This window comes from Chlamydotis macqueenii, chromosome 7, assembly GCF_036417535.1.
Source record: "Chlamydotis macqueenii isolate bChlMac1 chromosome 7, bChlMac1.mat, whole genome shotgun sequence".
Classification (NCBI taxonomy): domain Eukaryota; kingdom Metazoa; phylum Chordata; class Aves; order Otidiformes; family Otididae; genus Chlamydotis; species Chlamydotis macqueenii.
In genome coordinates, this window is record NC_141562.1 from 36,195,608 (window position 1) to 36,207,199 (window position 11,592).

Here is an 11,592-nt window from a genome sequence, read left to right on the forward strand (position 1 = left end):
GCACATCCTGTACCGCAGGCACAGTTTCCACATCGGTATCCTCTGGTCAGTCTTTGAAACACCTTATTATTGTGTTGAAGGCGTGGGGCAGTCTGCTCACAGCACTGTTTATTGCACATCTTATTTGCTCTCCTGAGATTCACACCTGAGACCTTCACACTCGCTTCTTAACTCGGGTATAACCAGCCGGCCTGTAGCTAGCAACGGCAGGATTAAAAACCCAAACATCTGAAAGCTCCTTTTTAAAACTGTTTTGGAAAATGAAAAGTAAAAAAAAGCCGAGAGGCTCCTGTCGCTATAGGCGTCAAATATCCCAAATCCGATGAGACAATCGAGGCAGCTGGCCATTCCTAGTTTTCAGATAAGGTGCTGCAACATTGGTTTTGAAATTGAGAGGGTGAGCCCATAATGCAAACAGTTATTTCAGCCTGATGGTCTCGATAATGGGTTTCTCTCCTCTCTCCTGATAGGACAGAAAGCCTGTAATTACACGCTTCGTCATTGCTGGCCCCGTCTGGAAGAGCAGCTGCCATAATTCTGTTGGTGCTTCTGATGTAAACCAACAGCTCTTAAAAAAAAAAAAACTGTAGCTCCCAGAAATTCTTCATTTTAGACCACAGAATTACACTGAAGTTCAAGAATATTAGTTCCCTATCTTCTAAGCCTTCCAAAAAACTGAACACTTAAAGAACAGCCTACAGACAGCACTGCAGTTGACCATTCCTGCTCCTTAAAGATTGTTAAATGAAGGTGCTTTCTTAGAAGTAACAAGTTGGACACCAAAAGGGAGGTGAAGGAGTAAGGGAACATTATCCTTCCCTCTGAATTTTCTGTGTTCTTTCAGTTGTGTAATGATTTTCATGTCTGGCATTTCTCACTTTTTAATTTATATAAACAGAATTATAGAAGTATTTACTCCAAGAAAACACTGTCATGCTGGAAGGGCAAAGACTTTTTGTCTTGAGAACCTACTTACTCCACACTCTAGCAGAGTCCCCTGTGTAGAAACTCCCCTAGATCTGACATCTCAAATCAATACTTATTTCTTTAATGTCACCTGGTCACCTCTCAGGTATTTCATCCTGACAATTCTCTTCCCTGCTACAGCCCATAAAAATCCAGGGTAAAACGCTTGGAGCTCTTTCAGTAGTGCAAACCTCACAATGAATCCAATGGCCTCTCCCAGTAAATGCCTCCAAGGAGAATCCCTAAAGGCACTTTGCTTGGCAATAGCAGGTACCAGGGGTCAGGTATCAGATGTCTAAGCTGCAGACGGTGCTGGAGGTGCTGTTTGTTAGGGCTTATGTGTACTACAAACCATCCTCCATCTTCCTGGAAGAAAAGGTCACTACAGAGAGAGAGCCTACCACAGTCCACAGCCCAGCTCCCAGTTCCAAGCAGATGGTGTATCAGTGGAGTTGCAGGTACTACCACTGAAAACACCTGGCTCACAACACGATGCAAAGCCCACTGCCACTGAGAGAGAATTTCATCCTTCGCATGTCACGGATCAACCAGAGAACATAAACCCTTTCTGTTCTGCCTACATTTTTTGCAAAACTACACCCAGATCCAGAAAGGTAGGCCAGCTCTGCAGCATCGTCCAACCTCAACTGGGTCCTGCAGGAAAAGTCTGTGGGCTCAGCTGCTGTTGAGATCCATGGAGTATGTTTGTTTTACTACCCACGAACCTCATATTTGACAGTGAAATCACATACACAGTCCTCGGGTAGCAAATAACAGGAGTAGGACGTATTCCAAACGCTGCATTTATTCTCCTGTAGTCTGGCGTTGCAGCTGAAACCCAAGAGTCACTCAACTGTGTAGTCACGAAGATACCAGCCTTCATGAACTACCATGAAGCACTCCCCAGGCTACAAGCAAAGACTCACTCCTCCTAACTCACTGCTTGTTCCTCTGCCTCTTTTTTTTTTTTAAGAGGTTTTTCACTGAAAAGCATCAACATTTAGAGATCATACCTTGATGAAGAACCATCTAACAAGATGAACTGCCCCGAATCAAGGACATTCCTTGACATGTCATTTCCAAATCCTACTAGTCAGTAAAAAGCCATTGCTTAAGGCAGTATTAGAGCTCCGTTATTCAAAAAATACCAGGTTTCCAACAGAGCAGATTTTAAATGATAAGCCTTCTGTTATTATTGCCATAAAATACATGTTTTATGTATTTTATGTCTCCTAAAACATGTTTTACAAGCATTTTTCTACTCTCCAGTGATACTTGAAAGTGCTGGGGCCTGTGAAAGAACATGCAAACTACAGATCAGATGCAGAAATCCTTAGTTTCAAGCAATAGCTTGTGTGCTCACTTGAGACTAAAGAGGGGTCACGACAAATTTAGGAATCAAAACCTTTCCACATGCAAGGGCCATTCCATTTTTCCTCTCCCTACCCATCCTCCCTGTAAAGGCAACCGCCTGCAGGCTTGCTCTTTTCAGCTTTATTGAACATGTTACTAGAAAACTTTTACATGGACCTGAGAAGCAGAGAGGCGTGCGAATTCTGCCCCAGGAGAACCCAGAGACGTGAAGAGAACTGCCTATGGACAAAGCCCAGACTCTTGTCGATGGGAAAAATACACCCCCATCCCAAAGTCCTTCAGACAACCAGCGTCTGAGGCTCCTAACAACAAGGCCGTGACACCTTCGGGCAGCAGGATGACATTTTAGTGGTGACGTTAGCGCGTACATCTCCACCTTATGACTGGAGCCCGTAATGCCAAAGGTAAAGCAGAGGATCTGCATCTCTGAGGGCCGGCTGCCTGTGGAGCTATAGACAGCCTAGAAGTGGAAGCCCTCAATAATCCATGACCTTGGGCAAATAACGAGGTTGGCTGGAAGACGAGGTCGGTTCTCAGCCCTTCCCTGCCACTAAGAAGCCTGCCTGATAGAAAATGTTTTCATGTAGGAGGAAACAATTACAAACAGAAATACAATAGTTGTCCAGAACATTTGAAAAACAGTAACAAGACAGCAAGAAAAAATAGTGAATTACAATCATTGCTTACAAATGCTGTGCTAAAAATACTTACTGAAAGTGGTTGATCATACAACTTGCATGACACACATGATTTCTGATGCTAAAATTTCTGTGTAACCATTTTAGGAAGCTTACTTTTAGCTTTACAAATGATATCAAAATATTACCTAGAGAACAAAATCTAATAATAATCAATCCTGTGAAGAGGAGAAAACAATACTTGCCCTGTATCTTATGGAGTGTGAATCTATAAATTCCTCCTCATTGATTAAAAGAAAATCCATGACAGACATGACTTTATTTTCATTCCATGATATCATGCCTTCATTAGAAAAAATTACAGATGGGAGTAAAATAGATGCCCTAAACACATCCTGCTAGAGCACTTGCCAATTAAAATCTGCTTATATTAACTCTACCTGATGCCAAATCGGCTACAAACATGTCATAGTCTTTTTACTGAGCTCGTTATCAGCAGTGTACTTTGAATCCTTTGTACTACTCCATCAAAAAAATCCTCTGTCTGAATTACCACCCACATTTCACAGCACTCCTGTTGGCTGCTGGAAGCCTGCTGGGCAGATGCCGTACCTCGGACTACAATAGTTACCCAAATGATAACAAGATCCTGGTTTTGGCACTCCAGTTAGGAAGCCAAGCCTCACCAAATATGCAGAGCTATTCACTAGAACTAAACTTTCTCACCACAGCTGACAGATCTTCCATTATGGAACCGGTATATCCCATTTGGGGGGGGGGGGGGGGCGCGAGAGGAGGGGGGAGTAAGAATGGATAGTTATGCTTTGAATTCTTTTAGATTTATGCAGCTAAAATCTGTCCTGAAAAACTCACTGGAAAGCCTACCGTCATTGTTGGCTCTTAAGACATTACTGTATAGCAAATTAATAATGAAAGAGGCATATATCACATGGTGGTGAGATTGTAACATCACACCTTTCTGTACTGATGGGATCAGTGAAAATAACTGACGAAGCACGCACACATTCAAGCAAGATTTTCCAAAACACTCAACAGCCTCCCTCTGTAGGAAAAGAGTTGAGCTACTGCAGCGGAGAAAGAACTACGCTAGGTCTGACAGCCTCTGAAAGCTTGAATTTAAAGCACTAACTGGTCCTTTTTTTTGCAAATGCTACAGCTTTTACATTCATTTCCCTCCTTAACAGTTACATTCATTTACCTAAGAAAAAAATAAAAGATTCAGCACTTACATTGCAAAAGCTTGTTCCTTTTTCTACTGCACAACAGAGAAATGGGATTTTTGCTTTACAGAATACCTTTACCTCTATCAGTCACTGACTCCCAACACAGAAATTAAATACCAGATAACCTTTATATTCCAAACACAAATATCATTCAGTTATATCAGTCTCTGTATTTACAATGCCTTATTTCTCTCTCACTTACAAACTTGCAGCTTCCCTAAAGCAAGTGAGGTTATAGCAAGGACAAAATTTACAGGCAAGTTATGCAAAGCTGTAATGTTTCCAGGGCAATGTTTTATAGTCCCTTAGAGTTCCATAGAGAGTATTTTACTGTGTACTAAAAAAGCATTTATTTGCACACGTGTCCGAGCTTTTCTGTCAGGTTTAAAGTTCAGACTTTTCTCAACTAATCTAATTTGTCCAAGATGGATGGCCCCACTTTTTTCCTTTGGAAAACCAATGCTGTTACACTGTTTCCAATTCTTCCTCCAAAGCAAAACTTGGGTGTTGGCAGCTCCTCCAGAATTTCAAATCCTGCCAGACAGAAATCAAAATGCTTTTATTAGAAGGAAGTAATTTTATTCTCCTCTTGGATAACCCTTTGCAAACCATTCTTATTTTGTCTGGAAAACTTGCAAGTCAGTTACTCTGTAAGTTTATAGGACTGTATCGTTACACGGCACCGCTGCTTTATACGGCTGAAACTCCTCCATGGATAATAAAAATCTTAGCTGGCTGACTCACACAAATTAATGGCAGAAAAGATGATAACTTGCCAGTAATTTTAGTTCCCCAGAAGGGACGGTTGTTTTAGATCCACACCGAGTTTCAAGGGCTAACCGGCATGTAAAAAACACCCTTTCTAGTGGATCAGAAAGGTTGCTCAGGATGTGACATAAAAGGTCACAGTCACAGAGTTGCCAGTTCCCCTAAATATGGGTGACAATGCTACCCCAGTTTCAAAGCAATCAGATGGGTGAATTATTGTCTGGTGATAAAGGATCAGAAGATAAAAAGTATCAACCAGGTACAGAACCCTCTCCTCAGTGTAACAAGACTGAAATCCTCATCCTGCGAAGTATAACAAAACCTGTCCTCTTTTGGCACACTGGCAAACGCAGCAGCCGTAATTCCAGAGGAAAACAGAGGGAAGACACGATGAAGCATTTACTAGTTGCTTTACCTTGACTAATCCTGATCGGAGAAAGTCAATACGCTAACAGACATTAAAATCTGCTCATTGCATCCTTGCACAACTGTAAGTTGGCAGATGGCTCTGTTCAACTGCTTACCTTCTCTGAACTCGTTCAGCAGCTCCTCCTTGGTCCAGTTGCAAGATGTTATGAGGAAAAAGCCCTCTGGTTTCAACACACTGCAGAGAGATCTCACGTACTGCTTCCTCTTTGCCACTGCGTTATCAGGGTTAAGGCTTATGGCATCGAAAGTCCCCTTGTCAATACAAATGTCAAATCCTGACAGCTCGGCTGATGGAGTCAGGAAGTCTTCTACCTAAACCAGAAGTCTACAACTGTGAAAAAAATCTACTCAGAAGCTCCTGAATTGTTAATGCAAACCAATACTTGAAAATAAAAAGCCTCAAATCTGACAATAGGTGTGCTTAGGAAAGGGTAACCCACAGGCTTTCCACACTTATAAAGCCATATCAGCTTCCTTCTTCTCTCTGTACTATGTGATAATTTATTTTCTGTAAAGCCTATGTATATATCTATCCATCTAAAGCTCAAACTACCATACTTGAAGTTCATTCTTTAAATCATTATTTGTACTCTGATCCCTCGTTTCCTCGATGCTGCGTGCTAGGCACTGTACAAATACAGAACAGACAGTGCCTGTCACAAAGGGATTACAATCGACACACAAGAACAGAGACATCACACAGGTAGAGAGCTGGAGGATAAAACAGCACAGCAGGGAGGGAGTTCAGAATGAAAGGCAGGCACAGAATCACAGGATGGCTGAGGCTGGAAGGGACCTCTGGAGGTCATCTGGTCCTACTCCCTGGTCTAGCAGGGCCTCCCAAACTTCCCTCTGTAGAGATTCTATCACTTAAGGATTTCATCCTCTGTCTCAAATCTGAAATTCTGAATGTAGCAGCAAAAACATAGAACTTGCCAAATGGCAAACCACTGTTCTGCTCCCCGATAGAACCAGGGAAATCTTTTTAGCCCTAATGACTGTTACCAACAGAAGAAAAAAAAAATAGACCAAAAATCTTCTTGTAAATACAGATTTATTTAGAGTTCTCTCACAAATTAATGTCAAAAGATAATCATTAATATAGTACACTGAGCACATCTGAATATCAATTAGGTCATTTAATCTTGGGTTCAATTGATTTCTATTTCCTCAGGAAACTCTCTCTCAAAACTTACCTTTAATTTAATGTCAGACATCCCTTCTTTCTCTCTTACTTTTTCTGAAAGTTGTATTGCAGAAGGAGAGTAATCAATCCCAGTGAGATTAGTGTAGCCAGACTTTGCCTAGACAGAAGCAGAGAATCTTAAATCAGTGTGCTAGCATTTTTTTTTATCCAACAAGTGTATTCCCTATCTATAATCCATCTCATCTCTCTTCCTCTTGAGAGGGAAAAAAAAAAAAATCCAAAACCCTTTTACTAATTTTTATTCCGGTTACCATTACAAAAGCTAAATAGCTGGGGGAATGAGCTGAAATAACTCCATTCTGCCTAGTATCTCATCAGAAGAACTGTTGGCTGAAAGCTGGTTTATGTCAACAAGTGGAAAACTGAGCAGAATTGTGAAAAGTAATACCCTGGAGGGGAACAGGCTCTCTTATCTGCACCAAAAGTAACCTAGAAAGCAGGAATTTTCAGTAATGAGAACACGTGCCAATGCCAGATGCTTCAGAGTAAGAAGAAAACCTCTCTGACACTTACATAACATTTGAGATTGAGCAATTGTTTGGTTTATAACCCAAACTGTAAGAGCCAAAATATGTAATATATTTTATTAGTACAGAAAACCACTGCAAAATTTTAATTTTTTTTTCCAATTATTCATGCTAATGTCTATTTGAATGAAATTATTTTCAAGCTACAAGGTCTTTTTGTCAGCAATTTTCAGGCAGGTCATGCACCACATAAAAGAACATACAGAGCCTTTCTGTTAAGTTTTGAGTAGATAATAATAACCCAGTTCAGCGAACTCAGGCAGTGAGATGCCAGCAACCCTTCTGCAAAGCAAGTGGGCACCCTGCATGATCTAGAGCTGGGCACATGGGAGGGAGGCAGTGACACATTTTCGCTCCGAGATAGAAGCTGAAGCGACCAGATCTGGGTATCATGTGTGTCAGTTGGTCTGGCTAAATCCAAACTGAACAGGAAGCGCTACAATCTTGCAGGCAGCAACAGCAGAGAGAGGGAGGAGGCTTGGCTTTGTTTTAGGTTTGAACAATACATGCCCTTTAACTAGCATTAAGCAATCAGTTGCATATCTACTTGTTCCAAAGGCCGATACTTCAACAGCAAGGAAAATGAAGAGATTTTTTTAAAACACTCCTTCCTCCTTCCAGCAGCCCTTCAGCCCACATGAGCTCAGTGCTAGCCAGCTGTTCTTAATTGAGGACTAATTTCATCCAAAGACAAAGACCGTGTTGTTTGTATTTATGAAGAACAGCATATTGCTCAGGCTTCTGCCCACGTTCCTCCCCAGAGCAAACCAAGCTTCCCGAGATAGCTATGCTGAAGGCTTGGGGGTGGAAGAGTAGTTCCCACAACAGCTCCTCTGTTTGGAAAGGAAGAGCTTGAGTCACTTCAGGGAGTTCCCATTCACTCTTACAGTCTCCAGGGCAGAGAAGGAAAGTTTAGGGATAAACATTAAACGCTGCTAAACCTGTACAGCCTGACTACGTACGGACAGGAAGGGGTCACTCACTCAAGTGCCAAATGTGACCACGCCGCATCCTGCAATTGGACTCCTGTCCTGAAGGTGGTATTTATAAACACTCTGCTGCTGCTTCTTGAAAAAGCAGAAGGTAGCCTGCGATGTTATCAGCGCTGCCCCACATCTGGGCCTCTGCTGCTCCCAGGCAGACAACCTCACCTGAGTGGTGAATACCCTTCACTTCAGATAAGTTTTTCAGTACTGTTGTCTCCCACAATAATTAGGGAAAAAAAAAAAAGAGAAGGTGAGAGCTCTATGCGGCAGCAACATTTCCTTGGAAAAGTGGGAAGTTTTGGAAGGCAGAAGAACTAGGTCATCAATCCAGCCTACCAGATTCCTGAAGTTAACAGGGCCATGGTTTACTGCACATGTAGAAACAGCACGGGCTCCGGCTTAAGCATCTGAGTTTCTCAAAGCAAGTGGAAAGAAGAACGGAAGCCTCCAGCGGCACTTCTCTTAGAGCTTACAGGTGGGCAGATGCCTGCAGTGCACGTGTAGAAGATATTTAGCAGCATGCTGGATGCTTTGCCTTCTAGCTGGGTAGTGGGATTAGTTTACACAGGATAAAGTGAGAAAAAGAAAGACTGCTGTATTTATTACCTGCTTTTCAGACGGCTATTCTCCCTCCTTTTTGTGCAATATTCCTTGGTGGAATGGACAATGTCTCACCTAGACCCAGCTGCATTTAAGAGTAATTTTCTTACTAAATTGCCATTTACTCTTCTTTACTGCTAACGCCACGCCAGAGCCCAGTATTTCCCAGCAAACTGTACTCTACGGCACCTCTTCCTGCTCTGATACACCCCCTCAAGTAGCTATACCTTTTACTGAGGTGCTGCTAATGTGCTGTAAGACTGAAGTCTGCCTGCCTTTTTCAGGATTGCCATTTCTATCACATTATTGAGTCCAACCCCAGTGGCAAAATTGTTCAATGGTAGCTGATGTGCTTGCCAAAAGAATCTCAACTTGTTTTTCAAAGCCTAACAGCGAACACGCACATAAATTTCTTCTACCTCAACTAAGCAAGTGAGATCCTGAATTATTTAGAAACAATAAACAATGTAATTCTTAAAGTCACTTTTCAAATGGGAACTGGACTGAAAATTTCCTATTAAAGCAACCACACTACTGTGAGATGCTTAATGTTAGGAGGAAGGTTGCTTTTACGGCAGTTTAATACTTTTTAAAAGCTAACAGGCTGTCATTTTCCCATTACAGAATGAAAACCAATTTCAGATTTGTAAGTGGGGCCAGTATAAAATTGAAATCTTATTTATAAGATTTTTTGTTGGTTGTTTCAGTGAGATGAGAGAGCTCGCATTGCACTGCACTTAACAATCATTATTAGTAGGCTAATTTCTCATAATGAGCAGTTTCTGCTTTTGATGATATAACTTCTCTTGTGCTGCAGCATGGCAGCCAGCCCCCATAAAAGCTTTAAACTCTTCTAAAACCAAGGTACATGTTAAAAAAATTCTGTTATAAACCTGACTTTGACTTCCACCCCTTTCCATTCCTACAGTAACTAATGGAGCCAATTGAGAACCTAGAGAAACAGAAACATGAGTGTTATTATCAGAGCTGAGTACAGAGAACGGGTCTGGTTTTGCACATGAGAGTGCTTTGTGTATTACTCAACTTAATTTCCCTGCCTGTGGGTGTTTTGCACAATAGTAAGAAAGGCATTTTTAAATGTAGGAAAACAGAAAGGTAAAGTTAAAATCTAGGATAGTCAGGTTGACTGATTTAAAGAAATACTATAAATTCTGAAATCTGAAGTACTGACAACCTGGGCACTACCAACAAACTAGAAGAATCTTAGAAGATTGTCACTTGTGAGAACTGTATTGAAACTACTCCGTTCGGAGCATTGATTCTGCACCAAAAGCACAAACTTTACAATATACCAACCAATTCAATGAGTAAAACACCGTTTCCAGTTCCAATGTCAAGCACAGAGCTGTCAAGGGGCACCTTCTGTTTTTCCAACCATCTGATTATGCGAACCATGCTTTCTTCTCCAAACCTATTAAAAAACAAGGGAGCAGCTAATGAAGATAGCAAAGATGCACAAAAGGCACAGCAAATTTATTTCATCACTCCCTCTCTCCAGCACCTCTTACTGAAGGACTTGGGCAACAACTGCAATAACTCATATTCCAAGTTTCCTTTGTTGAAGGTAAAATGAATCACATGGCCTTAAAACTCAGAGAAAGACCAACTCTGGGAGATGAAGCCCTCCATATATTAAAAAAGAAGACAGCACTGTCAACTTGCTTAGTTAACCCTGAGCTCAGGGATAAAATTAACACTTATTAGTAACACACCACATCTACCAGCTCACTTTCAGTGCAACGCCAGTTGTCCAACGCAACTGAGAAACGTGCATTGCAAAACGGCATAAGAGAAAAACTTCAAGATTAAAATTTCCCATCATTTTGCCTACATCAACAACCATTCAGTAACTCACCAAGCTGTTGGCTGTGTTTTTGCAATCTCTTTTTTTTTTTTTTATAAAGAAATAATAGAAACACTCCAGCGGAGTTATGTTATTTACCAAATTTCCCCAGCATCTCCAATGTCTTGGAAAGTTTGCAGTTCTCTTTCATACGCAGCATCCCAGCTAGAGTTGGAGGAGGAAAGGACAGGACATTGCAATTAATACTGGAAAAGATTCAGATTAAAGAGCGAGGGGAAGAAAGGGTGGGAAGGCTGTAGCAGAGCCAATTTACGTCCACGGTATCGCGTAGATAGATAAATTGCTGGGAAACACGTTGTCCGCCAGGCACGGAGCCGGGGATGCCCGCAGAGGGGAGGCTGAGGGTTTTACCGGGCCGGGGGCCCGGGCCTCCTGCTCCCCGGCATGAACCCCGCCTGGGGGGCCGCCACCGCCCCGGGCCCGCCGCCCCCGCCACTCACTGCTCTCTGGTGCCCAGCACCGAGGGGCTGAAGGGCTCCTGCCCGTCCCCCAGGGTCGGCCCGGGCCGCTCCCCCGCCACCGCCATGCCCGGCCCGGAAGCGGCTCTGCTACCACAGAGCGCAGCTGCGAGAGGGCCCGCGGCCGCCGCTCTGCCGCTCGGAGGACTCTTACTCGCTGGCCGGGAGGAGGGTTCTGCGAAAGCAGGAGGTGAAATCTCTCCCAAAAATCTACAGAAAAGACCCAAATATCTCATTTTTTTAAACGCGTTTTGCAAAGGACCCGTCGCTCGGAGATGCTCACTCTCCCGGTAGCGCCTGCAGGCTCACCGGCACCGGGTGCACGTCCCACCGCAAGCCCCGAGTGAACGGCGCAGCGCCCGGCCCCAAACCGCCCGGCTCGCTCCCTGCCGGGCCTCGGCCCCCAACACCGGCCCGGGACAGCGCCCGTTGGGGGAGGAACCGCGGGCCCGGTCCCGCTGTGGGACCGGACTACACTTCCCAGCAGCCCTCGCGCCGCTTGCCGGAAGT

The 11,592-nt window shown here is 43.2% G+C and overlaps 1 protein-coding gene across 1 annotated transcript; it reads right to left on the reverse strand.

Annotated features, from left to right (window-relative positions):
- Positions 1-4,331: 4,331 nt before the first annotated feature.
- EEF1AKMT2 (EEF1A lysine methyltransferase 2) lies at positions 4,332-11,162 on the reverse strand. Its single transcript, XM_086751666.1, has 6 exons — positions 11,065-11,162; positions 10,703-10,768; positions 10,057-10,171; positions 6,616-6,723; positions 5,515-5,731; positions 4,332-4,756 (listed from the first exon to the last, which is right to left on the reverse strand). Exons 1-6 carry the CDS (start codon positions 11,148-11,150, stop codon positions 4,629-4,631), a joined length of 720 nt encoding a protein of 239 aa, XP_086607792.1. The 5' UTR covers positions 11,151-11,162; the 3' UTR covers positions 4,332-4,628.
- Between the last annotated feature and the right edge of the window lie 430 nt (positions 11,163-11,592).